At 36.8% G+C, this 15894-nt stretch overlaps 1 protein-coding gene across 8 annotated transcripts in view; it reads right to left on the bottom strand.

The window, feature by feature from the left end:
• Positions 1-275: 275 nt before the first annotated feature.
• The window catches only part of YAP1 (Yes1 associated transcriptional regulator), an 88214-nt gene continuing 72595 nt past the window's right edge, over positions 276-15894 (bottom strand). For all 8 annotated transcript variants that reach the window (XM_053970639.1, XM_053970641.1, XM_053970640.1 and 5 more), the window contains 3 exons: positions 9823-9953; positions 5717-5829; positions 276-5096 (listed from right to left, as the gene is read on the bottom strand). In XM_053970639.1, the coding sequence (XP_053826614.1) occupies positions 4858-5096; positions 5717-5829; positions 9823-9953 (483 nt within the window). In that variant the 3' untranslated portion in view covers positions 276-4857. The remainder of the gene's footprint in view (positions 5097-5716; positions 5830-9822; positions 9954-15894) is intronic.

The raw sequence follows: 15894 nt of genomic DNA, 5'->3' as shown, positions 1-15894 counted from the left end.
GGCTGTACCCTTAACTAAGAAAACACACAAATGTGCTGAATTCCACAGGGTTGGGGCATTTGGTGCTGAACAGTAACAACTCTGGAACTGCTAAAATGCAAACAGCGTATGACTTTGGCCTTTCCAAACTACACTACATTTTAAAAAAAAACCCATCTTTCAGACTGTTATACAGAAGGTCAAAATTAATGAAACCTGTCAAGATATTTTAAACTAAAATCTTCGGGCACTTTCAAGGTATGTCATTACATATTTCACAATTCATAAGTCAAAACTTGGAAATGAAAATAGTGTGTCTTTATTGATAGTCTGCCACAAATTAATGCATAAACTTAAGAGTTAGCCAAAAATGTATCTGCCATCCGAACATGGCAAGCATTATCTGAAAAAAGTGGATGCTTTCTTCTAGTAGATACCCAGATGTTCTGTTACCAGGTCTCACTATAGTGCCATTTGCAATTAAAGTATTGTTTTACACAAGCTGCATGATGCTCACCAGAGTCACTGTCTCTTCATTCCTGCAAGCACACAGACATGCACACATCTTATAAATGTTAAGCCTTTACTGAAGCCAGTGGAACTCATTTATCCCTCAGGTGAGCTTGCACACCGTATTTGCAGAACTGGAGTTTACAACTACAAAAGCAATGACAAGGGGGACAAGAACAGAAGCACTACAATAGGCATTCCAACAATTCAATGCATCTACCTTACTGAAGGAAATCATATCTTTACATACTATTGAATGTTAAAAACGAACAAAGATGTTTAAGCACAAAGTATATATTTATACCAAATAAAACAACTGAAAAAGTATTACATAAAGAAAAATAATGTAACAGAATGTACTTAAGTACCTAGCTTACAGTCATGCTCATATCTAAAAATAACATTGTTAAGTAATATATATAATTTTGGACATAATTCTCTAACATACAACATGATTCTGTGATTCTAAATGTGGAGAGTACTTTTTCCATGATACAGAACACAAATTATTTTATACAGGCACACCTGCTAATTTGTATAAAAAACATGCTTGTAAGTGAAAAGGTCACTGTAGTACTAATTTACCATGTAGTGTTAATCACGTTGAAATTGTCTCTTCTCCTTTTGCATTGGTGAGCGCCAACACTGAATGGTACAATATTTGATCCATATGGTTCACTGACACTGCAACCTGTTCCCAAGCAGTAGCCCTACCCGGGTGTTAACAGTACAGTTCTGTACAGCCCCATCTGTCTGCATATAGTGTATTTAAAACTAACAGCTATTACAATTATTACAATGATTTCTGTTTCAATATATACATCAGTATAAAATACTACCCAAAACACTTTTGCATTTCAAACAATTTTAACCACTTCATCAAACAATGCATTTGCAGAATTAAAAAAAAAAATCCGAATTAATATTGATTGCCAACAGTACAGCATCTCTATGGTATGTTTCCTAATAAGTGAGAGAACGGAAATGTCTTAATTAAAATAAGTATCACAAAACATTATTAATGTTAGAGCTGTTCAAGGATTCCCAGTTTGTCAGTATCTACCCTAAGCCATGCTACCCAAATACAGTATAAGCCATTTAGTGTTTCTACAATGAGAATAAAACATTCAAATATTAAAGCTGTGACAAACACACAAAAGCAAGGAAAGAGAATTTGTTCTGTACTCATTTCTGTTGTAGCGAGGTACAGCATGTCAGGAGTTTGCACTCAGTGCATCATATCTGGTTGTGTGAATGGACTGAGGAATGAGATGCTGCAGATCAGTGCTGCAGAGAGGGACCTGGGGGTCCTGGTCTGTGACAAGTTGAACATGAGGCAGCAGTGCCCTGGCAGCCAGGAGGGCCAACCCTGTCCTGGGGGGCATCAGGCACAGCATGGCCAGCTAGGCAAGGGAGGGGATTGTCCTGCTCTGCTCTGCACTGGGGTGGCCTCACCTCCAGTGCTGGGAGCAGTTCTGGGTACCACCATATGAGAGGGATATTGAACTACTGGAGAGTGTTCAAAGGAGGGCAATGAAGGTGGTGAAGGGCCTTGAGGGGAAGCCACTCCTCATGGCTGAGGTCACTTGGTCTGTTCAGTCTAGAGGAGATGAGGGAGACCTCATTGCAGTCTGCAGCTTCCTCACGAGAGGACAAGGAGGGACAGGTAAGATCTCTTCACTCTCAAGACCGGTGACAGGACCCAAGGGAATGGCCTGAAGCTGAGTCAGGGGAGGTTTAGGCTGCATATCAAGAAAAGGTTCTTCACCTTTGGTGAAGGGTGGTTGGGCACTGGAACAGGCTCCCCAGGAAAATGGTCACAGTGCCAGCCTGACAGAGTTCAAGAAGCGTTTGGACAGCACTCTCAGGCTCATGGTGTGAAGCTTGAGGTGTCCTGTGCAGGGCCAGGAGTTGGGCTTGATGATCCTGACGGGTCCCTTCCAACTCAGCTTATTCTGTGATTCTCTATGTGCTATGATACCTGGATACAACTGTGGAAGATAGTTGAAATACAATCAACTCTGAATTTCCTTGCTGTTGTGGTTTTATGTCAGATTGTTCAAGTTAGGAAAACTTAGTGTCTTTTTCTTTTCCTGAAGGGAGGGAGAGAGAGGAATTCAAAATGAAATTGCAAAAATGCTACTAAAATCCCTATCTTGGACACAATAACACTGCTTTAGGAGCTACTGTGTCATTGCACAATAAAAGTGGCCTACTAATCGCTGAATTATTGGTGTAGCAGAATATATATCATTGTGAATGTGTTTTAAAAATTATTATTTTAAAACTTGCCTGTATTTCATAACAAACCATAAAATTTTGTGTTTTTCAAACACTAATACATTTATGTAAAGTAGTAAATGTACATTTGTAGTGGCAAATTTCAAATCTCTGCCTCTGCTGCTTCAGTTTTTAAAATAGGGTTTGGTTAAGTGTTTTCATTCTTTACATCATCCTAAACCACAATTATTTCTGAAGCATAAAAGAAATCCAAATGGCAATAGTAATATGATGGGGTTTTTTGTTTGTTTTGCTGATTGGTTCCTAGCTTAAGAAATAATCAGTGGCTTGAAAAAAAATGCAAAACAGTAAACCCCAAAAAATCTCTCCTCAGAAGAAATTCCTGCTGAGAGTTTTTTTTCCAAAACTAAGTTTCACGCTTACAGTATCTTTATAGTCATGTTATACACCCTTGAAAATAAAGGCTCACTGTTGAGAATGGTGACAGGCCCTTAATTATAGAGGTGTTAACTGGTGACACTATTTTTCATCAGAAAAAAACCCAAAAGCCCCACAAAAATTCATAGCTTATATTGAAAGTTTGATTCACGCTCATTTTGTTCATTTAAAAATACTCTTTGGAAACTTGTGTCAACTCCTGCAGACAACTTAGTGATACATCTTTTCCTGTTAAAATAAAAATTATTCATATTCACCTCTACCCCATGCTAAGCTCTACTACTAATATACACTTCATTACCTGCTCATGTCACCATCTAACACATATCTTTACATTCTTCTACATATAGTGTCCAGGGCTTATTTTTCACCAAACAGATCTTGATAACTATCACACTTAGAAGTTTTTATTGAGAAGTTTTTTGGTGTTCTAGCCTTTTCATTGCAACACACAGTGATATTAATAGTTCAGAATTTTTGTCAGTGTTAACTTAAAAGAAACTTTTCATAATTTTTTTTTCATTAAGGATTTTAAAATCTGAACTCACTTAGAGATCAAAACTGAAAACAGAAGAGAGATTAGATGTAATTTTAAAATGGTTCTGCTACTTTAAGATGCATTTAAAATTTGTACACATGACAAAGGTCTCTAACTTTTACATTGCTGTAATCAGATTCTAATTCAAAGTCTCACAAATACACATGAAAAATAAGCCACTGGTCATGAAATCTAATGATTACATTCAAAGCTAGCCTTTAAAAAATAAAAAAGTTACAGGCAAAACATACTGGTTTATGTACTCACTAGCTTATCAGGCTACAATAGGCATGGTTTAAGTATAAAAAAAAAGCAGACAATTTAGATTTAAATAAGACTGTGTGAAATCAGAAAAAAAACCTTAGATTTCACTATTAAAAAAAAAACCCAGAACACCTATAATTACTTCCCATCCTACAGCTACAGTTAAACCAACTAACAAAAATAATCAGAGTATTTTTGACAAATGGAAGTTAGGCTAGGATATGTGGCAACAATCAAAGTTCATATATGTTTCTATGTAAAATGACTCATGATTTACTATAACATAAAATACGAACAAGAGCACTTTGTGGCTAATGCAAGAACTACTAGTAGGAACACTTAATGCCAAACAGTCTTCAGCCCTCCTTTACATCATATCTCCAAATCAGTATTGACTTCTTTTGACCAGATACATCATTTTTGGCTCGTCACCCCAGTATGTCATGTTTTACCACTTGCCACAGGCAGCAGGAGACAACTAGCTGAGCAAACTACAAGCAGTGACATGCAGAAATTAACTCTCAAATCTGAGTACTTAGATAAAATGATACGCAAGCGCACACTAGGACAAAAGGAATGGCATTCGTCATCCAAAATAGGCTCATCATCCCTCCCCACCCCCCTCCAACAGTAGTTGCAACAGCAATAGAAAAAGATCAAGAAGATGTCTGTTCTTCAGAGTCAACTGTGGAAAAAAGTCAGCAATATATAACAGCAGCGATGGACAAGGAAGAGCAAACCCAAACAATCTTGTTGAGTATTTGTTCATTTACTTTTTCTGAACACAAGCCAAAGTGCACCACACTGGCTTGTTCTGAACTTCAGATACAGATGTCCTAATCTCCTTAGATCCTTCACAGATTTAGAATTCAGTCTCCCTGAGGCCCCTATAACCAAGTAAGAAAACTCTCTTTATCTAGCTTGGTGGCTGCCAAGACAGATTCCATGTCATTAAGGATGTCAGAGCTCAAAGCCTCTTGCAGACTTGGCATCAGTTCTTCTCCTTCTATATTCATTCCATCTCCTTCCAGTGTCCCAAGGTCCACATTTGTCCCTGGAATGGCTTCAAGGTAGTCTGGGAAACGGTTTTGATGGGATGGCATGTTACTTTGGCCGATACTGTCACCTAGTTATAACAGAAAGATGGATATTAAGTGTACTGGAAGTACCAAACCTACAATTTATCAGGACAACTGGTTAAAGGTTAATCATGTACCTCTTGTATCATACAAGCAGTGTGACTCACAGAAATCCATCACAAACCCCCAAAGATAACTTGGCTGCATGCAGATGCATAAAGAACATGCCTTTGTTTCCAACTTTCACCTACTGACCCAAATCTTACAGATCTTTGATGTCATTTAGCATAATTTAATTTTTACACTTGAAGGAAAAAGACAATACTGAGTCAAATATAGTTTTGGAGTAGTATTAACAACACTGGATGAGGTACTATTCTTAGCTCTGAACAACATTACTTCAAAAAGCAAACACGCTTAAATTCCTTATAAAAGCAGGAGAGATACTACTTACAAGCAATTTCCCCATCCTCCCAACAGAGTTGATTACAAATATATTTTTTTTCACAAATCTAACCATAATGTTTTTATCAGAAAAATAGGGGAAATAGGAAAAGGTAGAAAACAATGCAAATAGTATCAGAGCTTTTCAGAATTGCTTGTTTTCATTGCAAATGGATACAAGTGTATTTGGAAAACATGCATTAAAAATGTACACAAACCAGACCTGTATCCATCTCATCAACACTGTTCAGGAAGTCATCTGGGGTTCTGGGTACACTGTAACTGCTCATGCTAAGTCCACTATCTGTGCTTTCATCTCTGGAGTGGTATGTTCCACTGTAACAGAAGATAAGGAGTTAAAAAATGAGGATAGAACACTGAAAAATATAAAATAAGATGCTTGTTTTGAATTAATTTATGGGCTTTGAAAACATTGCTACCATGAGAAATCCCCTATTCTAATAAAAACTGAAGCATTTGTCTGCATGAGACACCTGAGTTTATGCAGACCTTTTCCAATTAAAACCATATTATTTAGATTCAATTTAACTTCAGAACATGCCTAACCAGCTTTAAGAAATGGCCTTCTTGTGTTGTGCATGATTTTAATATTTTCACACCCACCCACCCACAGCTAAAACCTTTCGAAGCGTATCAGGTAATCCATAATGATTATAAAAATAATAATAGTTATGGTGCACCCTTTTATGCTTCCATAAGGATAAAAAAAAAGGAATTAAAAAAATTACTTCTAACTAATGTTAGAAGTTTAATTAACCACTGAAGTGTATTTTTAGGTCACTGCTGTTATAAATAGTTGGAACTCCTTAAACAATTCTTCAACTGCTTCCCACTGCTGCATTACTACTTGTTCAGTCACACATGTCAAGGCAAGAGAGCACCAAAATATAAATCAAACACTGGTACAGAAGCCATCCTATAAACAAACCCTGATCACAATGATCCTGCTGACAGAATAGTTAACCAAACTGATGGCATGGGGCCTTACATGCCTTCACTTTCTGACTGCCATCTCCTGCCAGCACAGCAAGCAAGACCAAGAGTCACAGTGGAAAATGTGGGAAGGGGAGGGCAAGTAGGCCACTGTGTTGAGATGATATAGCATGGTTTTGGTAGCAGGGGTCTGCAGGGATCACTGTGCTGTGTGACACAGCAGGAGGAGCTGATCCCATGTTAGACAGCTGCTTTCAGCTGTCTCCGAAGTGGTCCAGCTGCCCAAAGCTCAGCCAATCAGTGACAATGGTGGTACCTTTGTCATAACATATTTAAGAAGAGGGGAAAAATGCTGAACAGCAGGTGGGAGAAAGGAACAGCCTGCAGACCCCAAGGTCAGTGCAGAAGGAGGGGCAGGAGGTGCTCCAGGCACCAGAGCAGAGATTCCCCTGTAGCCTGTGGTGTACAGCCCATAGTTAGGCTGCTGTGCCCTGCAGCTTGTGGAGATGTCAGGGGGAGCAGAGATCTGCCTGCAGCCTGTGGAGGATCCATACCAGAGCAGGTTGATGCCTCAAGAAGGAAGTGAGCCCATGGGAAGCCTCTGCTGAAGCAGGCTGACAGCACCTGTGGCCCCATGGAAAGAGAAGCCCATGCTGGAGCAGCTTTGCTAGCAGCAGTTGTGGCCTGTATAAGCAGCTGTTGAAGGCCACCATTACCTCCCTCCCCTCTGCATCTCCTAATATTCAGTCTTTACAAAATATTTTCAAAATCTGTGTTTCTTCAGGTTATGTATTTGGAGATTCACTGAGAATCCTTACTGATTTTCCACCTGGCATCCGCAATGAACATCAACTTGGTTTACTGTTCAAATTATCATTTGAAGACATACTAATCCTCCTCATAATGTACTTGTGAAGTATATAGTATATGCCTTTTTGTCAAGTATAAAGAACCAAAAAAATTATGAACAGCTATTCAACATCAGATGCCAGTAGAATGCCTTCAGCCATGTATATAAATATATATATTTGATTCCATGAAGGCACCTTTGCCACACAAGAAAGGAACCTAACATTTCTTTATAGATAAAACACAAATATTTCTCTTTTTTCAGATTGATTTAAGAACAGAATCACCACACATTCAATACAATCCTAGTAATTAAACTTAAACAATTTAGAACTTCTGTGAACAAAAATCTGGTTTACTTTATGGGAAAAAAATACTAAAAACAGAACTGAGACTATGCTGAACTAAATCACTGCAGAGAAAAAGGTTTTTTGCTGCTGCTATCACACTTGGAATGTCCAGTACTTCTCTTCAAATCATTCCTTAATACACATTTCCTCTTTCTTCAACAAGGATTTGTTCATTTAGTAGTCATACCACCCAAAATTACCACATGTAACTAAACAGCATTACCCAAAATAGAGTGGATTCTTCTTCAAATAATCATTGTTAAAATATGTGTATACAAAAGAAGAAATACCAATTTAGGAGTTAAACAGAGAACTACCATCACTACCAATATAAATCTAACCGACAAAAATATATAAACAAGTGTGGCAAATCAAAAGGTGAAATAGTCTAATGACATCTGCACTGATGAATATCCCATTCAAAAAAAGAAAAAAAAAATCAAATATACCATAAGTATAAGTACTGAAGACAACAGGCAGATTTGATTATGCATTTTAAACCACTACTGAGCATTATCTCAAATTACTCCAATGTAGTGATTTTCTGAGATTTTTTAATGCTTCTATTATATAGGCAGCAGAAAATATTAAACAACCTAAACTCTGAATATGTATCTCTGGGGCCTAAATTTAGTACTGTCTCACCAGGAAGTTTATATACACCCTATAAAGATAGAAAGGAGCATTTCTTGAAGTCTGAACTTTAACATAAGGATCTTGTATCAACAAGATCTTTAGGTCAAAACTATTGGACTGCTTTCTGAGACAGCAATGCATATTCACAGATGTCCTTTCTTAAAAATCCCTTTCCCACATCCATATGACAGAATTAATTGTGGTGCCACACATACACCAGCCTAGAAAGAGACAAATTTTCAGACTAAAATGCAAATTAAGATAATCTGAACTCAAGTCAAACATAGATTTTCAATATTTTGTATGGGGTAAGGGCTACATAAAAAAAAACCCAGTTAAACATATATGCAACTAGGCAAGCAGTATCTTTTTGCACTTTGCAGTAAATATCAACCTGCCATAAAACTACAGAATGTACATTTGCTCTTTCTAGCTTTTCCCCTTGTTTCTAGTTAATGGTAAAGATCCATCACTTTATATTTTATGTGTCTAGACTAACAACGGATAAACTGCATCAGTCCACTGCCATGGCTGCTTGAAACCTAAAGATGCATTTCCTTCAGGTCAGAAGACAGGTTTTCAAGACGTGAGGACCTGTATGGTGTATGATGGCAACAGCCTTCCAGAAGTTCAAGCTAGAATGTTATTATACCACATTGATACCACATTGATACTGTCTACGGAGGCTTCCCGTATGAGAGCAAGTCAGGTTTAAATTGTCTTGTCTCTTATTCCTTAGGACAAAGCCAGCACAGTTGAGGCTCATGCAAGAACACCCTACAGGATGGATTCCATGTAGGGTAATCCCTCCAAAAAACATCCAAGTTTTCTAATCAGAATTGTCTGTGTAGGAGATAAATATTCCCAAAGGGATTACCCAAAGTACAGATATCATTTATCTCAAGCTGCAGCAGTGTCTCTAAAGTTGTAATGTTTGGTAGGAAGCATTTGCAAGCTGAAATTCGAACAGTATTTCCAACAAAATAAATGCTTCAAGTCAGAGGGATTTAGGAAAAAGTTTTATGAAAGATGACTCTATATTGTAAGATTCTAAATCTTGAATGAAAATACCCACTTCAAAATAAGACAGCATTTAAAATGAAACATGCCACTATTTGTAGACCTAACATTAGCAGAGTAAAAATACTGCTAAATACCTGAAGTGGAGGGGAGGGGTGAATGGAGAAACCTTAAATTGAACCTCAAGCTGCAATCCTAAATGTGCCTCACAGTTCATTTGATCTCACAGCAAGCTATTCACAAATTGAGCCAGTAATTTGAAATGACTGTTAGTCAACAGATTATGCAGAGGCAAACATGTTATGACTTTGAATAAAAACCTTCCTACAAGTCTGAACAGACTACTTCCTCCCACAGGAGACAGCTTTTAATCTTCAACTTTTACTAGACTTGCCATTTAAGGAAAGATTCATTTACAGCTGTAGCTCTTGGCACAGACAGATGTTCAAAATAAACTATTACATGTACCAAACAGAATTTTAAATCAAATTTCTTTCCTCTAGTAGCTACTCCTACAAACCTGTTAAGAAAGGGATCAGAACTATTTGTAGTCATCGTTCTCAGTTCCTGAGACATTCCAGGAGATGACACGGGGTTTTGAGATCCACCGTCTTGTTCCATTGTTGGAAGCTGGCTACGGAGAGCCAATTCCTAGAACAGCAGGAGAGGGAGAAAGAGAGATCATGTCAGGCATTTGAATGCGCTTTTTGGATACATAAACACATGACATTATAGATAATTGATAAAGCTTCCTGGAATTTTACTGCTTTTACTGCTTCCAGTTAGAAGAGTTAAATGAAATGAAACTAAAGTTTCTGAGGACAAACCAAGAATCTGTACTGGCTTCAATGAAAATGCAAGTTCCAGCAGCCATGACCACCATTACAGAGACAGCACTGTAAAAGTATTTATGGATATAAACAACTGTATGCTTACACAAATATTTTCTAATTCACTTCAGTATCTTTGTGCTAAGTCTACACTTAAACCAAAACAAGAATTGTAAATACTATCTGACCCCTAATATAACCAGTTTAGCTCTGCTAAATAGCATTTTATCCCCATTTCTTTTAAATTCTGATTTAGTTCCTGGCTTCCTTTGTACCTTTCTTGTTTCAGTCAGCAAACTTTCAAGTCTTTCCCTAAAAGTTTCCATTCATTATTCCTGTTTGAGGCATGCATTTGAAATTTCTGACTGATCAAATCAGTGATTAGTTCCCTAATTAAATTTCAAAGCTCTTCAAATTCTGAGTAATTTCTTAGTAAGGCCAAGACACTGCACTTCTGAAGTTACAAACCTAAATTGCATATAATTTTTTTACACATCTGAATGTTCATCAGCTTGAATCAAACCATCCATTACTGAAAGTAAGTGCTAACATAAAATGCATTCTATTAAGGGGAGATGGAAATAAGCAACATTTTATGTAATTTCCAGTGATTCCTCTCCCCTTTTTAAACAAGTAATCCATGAGTTACACATGTGAAAATACAGTAATTTTCTTCAAGCAACTCTATTCAAACATCATCCCATCAAATGTCCCACCAAGACTGAGCTTTGTTATTGCAGAGATTTATAAATCTATTGACTATCTTGTCACCATTACTGGTAGTATGGCTGTGCCTGGGAAGATAATCTCAGGCAAAACCAATCCTGTCAGTCTTGACAATAATCAACATTTCTCACTTGTAAAATAAGAGGTCTTCATCCATTTTCAATGATAAGCTTAAGGACTACTATACTATAGTCTTTTAGTAAGTAAAACTAACTTTGCCCCTGTTCTTTTTCCAAGTGATTTCTTTTTAAGAAATCTAAGGTTATTTTATTTTATTTCCAGCAGACTGTGTATTGAAGCTTTCCTACTGCCAGCTCCTCTCCTCTCCTCTCCTCTCCTCTCCTCTCCTCTCCTCTCCTCTCCTCTCCTCTCCTCTCCTCTCCTCTCCTCTCCTCATGCTTCACTCCCATTCCTGTGGATTACTATTCTACATATTCCTTTGAGTTTTATGTTTTGTACTAGAAAATTCTCTCACTTAGTTGATTAGATCTCTGCAGAAAGTGTACAAGCATACCATTGTTTTTTCTGTTCATCACACTCAATTACTCCTTCAAGTTAACCCAGCCCTGTGCTCATCACCACTTATCTGGCCACTGTTCTAACAAACAGTAGTAATACTCCATCCCCATTTTCAGATCACAGGATGTTAAACATCTTTTAATAATTTCTAAAGGCTTTATCCATATGATATTCATTTGCTTATGTAATAAAACCAAATGTAAAGCCTATATAATGACATCTTATTCACAGCTAAGTTTGCAACCTTGTATCAGTCACAAGTTACCTGATACACAGGTAGACTCATCCATTTGTAAAAAAGAAAGAAAGAAGTGTTCCTTCCTGTAATTTCCCAAACAGTGATCTGAAGAAGGCAGAAGGTTTTAGACCAGCTATCCCAGAGATAACTCAAGAACTGCTCACCCAAGTACTCTGTCCTTTTCCCCTTCCCTCTTGGTTTGAGCTGTGCATTACATCTTTATTTCTTCGGGCTGCAGTCCCTGATTTGGATGAAGGGGAGCCAGAAGTGCCAGAAGACTGCAGAAGCAGCTTAATCATATACCAGTGCCACAAAGAGTGATAACAAAGCAAAATCTACATGGAGTCATTTCTGTATATGAACTAAAGTGACATTTTATTTCCTTTGTGCGGCCTTTCCAATTGGAACTGCCTCCTGATTCAATAGTTGTGAGGAAGATAAGAAATCCAGACATCCCCTTTTCAAGAGCTACTGACACCAGGAAAGAAAAAAATCCACACAATTTTTCTTCTGTTACTATAAGAAAAAGTCAGTACAAAGGAACAAGAAATAGGGAAAAACAGGGGAGTTACCTTTGTATTTTTCTAAATCCTCAGAGTGTAGAAGAGGTTGAAGTTCCATCAATACATGAACTTAAACAATATGGTAAAAATAAATGCAGCTCAAGACACTAGCCAGCTAAAACAAAAAAAAAGTCTCATTTCTCTAAAGGCCCAATAAAGAGATGTATTAAACCAGGAGAGAGAACTATATTTTGCCTATTTTTTGGCATGTACTACATAGTGAAACTAGTATTTTTAAAATTAGTACTACTTTTTTGTTTTAACAACATTGCTAAAAAATGGAAAACTGCAACTATTTTTAACTATTTATAAGTAGTATTACTGCTACTTTTAAAGCAGTCAGAAGCACTTTCCCCTCAAAAGAATGTTATTACTCATCGAAGTAATAAATTTATGTCATTTTGGGAGTCTGAAAGAAAAAGGAATTACCAAAAAAGAAAAGCTATTGAGCAACAAATACAGGACAATTTTTAATCATTCTGTAATATAAGCAAAGTTTCCTAAAGGCCTAAAGAGTATGTAAAGACTATTTTTCCTAAAAGGCATAAAAAATGGAAGCTGAAGTTGTGTTGCTTGAAGAACAGTCTTTTAATTTCTCCTTCCATATAAACCTGTTTTGCAATAAAAAAGTTGTAGATTTTCTATACTTAAAAAAATCTATGGGAGTGTCCAAGTCTCTTCCAGCTCCAAAACAGAGCAATGTGAACTCCAGGCTTTTAATTCATGCTTTAAAATATGTGCTTTATTAGAAGCATTTAAAGTCTGGAGGCAAAAATAAAACTATGACGAAATCCTGGCTTAGATTTCTATGAATTGATCTCATCCTATTTTTTAAGTATGTCAAACTTGTTTTGTACCTCTGGGAAAAGAAAAGCTTAGTATTCCTATTGTTAGCACAAAAGCTGAATTTTAGTTATTACACAAGAGACCAAAATTCTCTGTAATCTCCTTAAATAATTTTAAAAATAAGGTCAGCACTGTGTAATTTATCTGGCTGACCTCATGCACTTTTTTTTTCATAATTCCAGACAGATTAAGTTTTACATTAAGTTACAGGTCATTCACACCACGTTCAAATTAACTTTATAAAACTACCCTTTTAAGACCATTTTTATCTTCACTGGCTTTGAGGAAACACAGATGACTTGTGCAACTAACTTATTTTCTTACAGTATTAAACCTAGGATATGCTACTCAATTTGACTTGATGTATCCTGATAATTGGTTTTCCAAATTTACTTTAGAAGTGCCAATTGTAACATTTATGCCACCAACCATCACCTAACTTTCAAATGATCCACAGACTTTCCTGGGAGGGGAGAGAAGTTTTAGGGGAAAGAGAAGACCACAGCAGACTTACAGCACCAGTTGCTTCTTCAGATTAAGTGCTTGCATTTTTGTGAGGGCCACAAAGTTACAGCATGTATGCAAAAGAAACAGGGAAGACACAGGGACAGATGGAAGACAAATGAACTCCACAATGAGGAGCTGGGCATTTTGTGAGGACTAAGCGGGAAACAGAACATTCACTGCTTCAGTCACAACAACCAGCACAGCCAGTTCTGATTTACTATACAGACTTTTAAACAAGGTATTTATCCATAAAGATCTACACATATGAGCAAGCAATACAATTCTTTTGTTGATCTGTAAAGCTTAGAAACAAGCTGGAAAAAACAAGCAGCAGATACAGAATGAGCAAGCATATACAGAGGAACTTGTCTCATAAATATGTAGTATGCTGATCTTAATAGCAAATACTCTAATATTAGCAGCAGATAAATAAGAAATCTTCCATTCTCAGCACAAGAAAATAGTCTGCACAACATCCAAGAATAATGCCATCAGTACCTCGACATTATTTGCCTCTATTTCTTTCCACAGCACACTGTAAAGGAAGAAATCTGTTACTTAACATCTGTTCAATTTTAACTGATGACGATAAGCAAAGTAACTGAACAAATGCTTGGTGTTTTTAAATTTCCTGGATGTATCAACAGTTCTTGCAGACACAGTAAGTCTGAAAGTTGTAATTTTTGCTACAGATACCTTTGAAATTTTTAGAATTTCAGTAAAATACATCCTCATTCAAACAAGAAGAGCCTCTTACCGTGTTTTCTATAAAAAATTAAACTGAGCAATTATTTGCTCTTTTCAGAAGGCTTCCATACACAACACTTGGAGTGTTAGTGTCACCACAGCATACTGCAGCACCATGGCAGAGAGACCAAAACCTAGTAGGGACACTAGGGTTACCCAGTACCAAAAAAACCTGACCGTAGATATCAATACAACCATGGTACTGGATCCAAGCTACATGGGGAAAAATGTCAAGAAGGATGAGGATGTTGGACTAGATGACCTCCACCAGTCCCTTCTAACCTAGTGATTGTGTGACACGAAAAGTTCAGAGATCCAGCTAAAAGTTAAGGAACATTTCTCAGATGTTTTTAATCCATCTATACAAGAGATTTCATTAGATGCAAGCTTCAAGAATGCCAGTGTTACATAATTTCTTTACAAATGAAAGACCTTAGCAATCCCTCTCTAAAACAGCCTTAGACTTCCCAGAATTAAGAGCACTGAACATATGAAGATTTAATTTTTATTATTCCTTAAAAGAATACCTAAAATTTAGCAAGAGAAGCAATTACTCTGCCACCAAGCACAGCTTTATCGTCAGGAAAGCAGGTAATTCCTCCAAACTTATAATTTTATTCAAAAAGAAAGACCTGTCTGAAAGAAAAAGTTGAACAAAGAAATTTTAATTCTTTCTATACATTTTCCAGATTCACTAGGTCAGCTGTGATCTGATCAGATGTACGGATTGGGACTTCAATAGCAGCATCATCAGAGAAGACAGACTACGTTTGCCTCTAGAGTACTAGGCCTCAAGAAGCATTTAGAGAAACAGAACCCAGAAGCAGTTCTCTAAACACTTTCTTCCACCTGTGGCTATTCATTACATTACTGATGTGATATGAAAACACAAAAAGTACATTTAGATGGTGCAACACGAATAGTCTAGTATTACAGAACTTTAAAGGTGACACAACTGCCCTTTCTTCTACCCAACAGATCACTCACACACTCCTTGACTCATTAGTAAGTGCAGACTAATAAAACTGATCCCAGGCAGGAGGTATGGTAGGAAGCAAGGTTAAATATAAATGGAATCCTGATTTTTGTATGAATTCTTTAATCAGTTTCCACTCCAAACAGAGCAGAGTGACCACTACATATACATTTGATGAATTATCAGTTTTGATAATTCATCTAATTTGAGTTTTCACTGTTTTTTAGGATTTAAAGCCATAATTTCAAGAAGTTCCAAAAACCTCATCTTACAGAGTTAAGTATAAAACTGATAACAAACTTCTCCATCTCCTGTATTTTTTTGAGTTGCCAACAGGAAGAAATTAGTGGAAGAATGAACAATGACAGGGCTTCAGGCATAGAAGAAAACACAGAATATACTTTTGGCATGCCGTAAGAAAAATATCCCCTGTGAATGACCGTATTATGTTAGAAGATAAGGTGTTTTCAACTGGTGTGGAGGAGTTCTCCTTTGTTTATTCTCTTGTATACCCATTATTCTTGAGGACATTTTTTTCTTCTCCAGAATAGGATCTAATATCGATTGATAAGATCGTTATGTGGCTAATGCTTTGCTAATGAATCAAATTACTACATCTCAATTAAAAGGCTTCTGTTTA

Source organism: Vidua macroura, chromosome 2 (assembly GCF_024509145.1).
Source record: "Vidua macroura isolate BioBank_ID:100142 chromosome 2, ASM2450914v1, whole genome shotgun sequence".
Lineage (NCBI taxonomy): Eukaryota > Metazoa > Chordata > Aves > Passeriformes > Viduidae > Vidua > Vidua macroura.
Note: the sequence above shows the minus strand (reverse complement) of the source record. Positions and strands in the feature narration are given on the sequence as shown.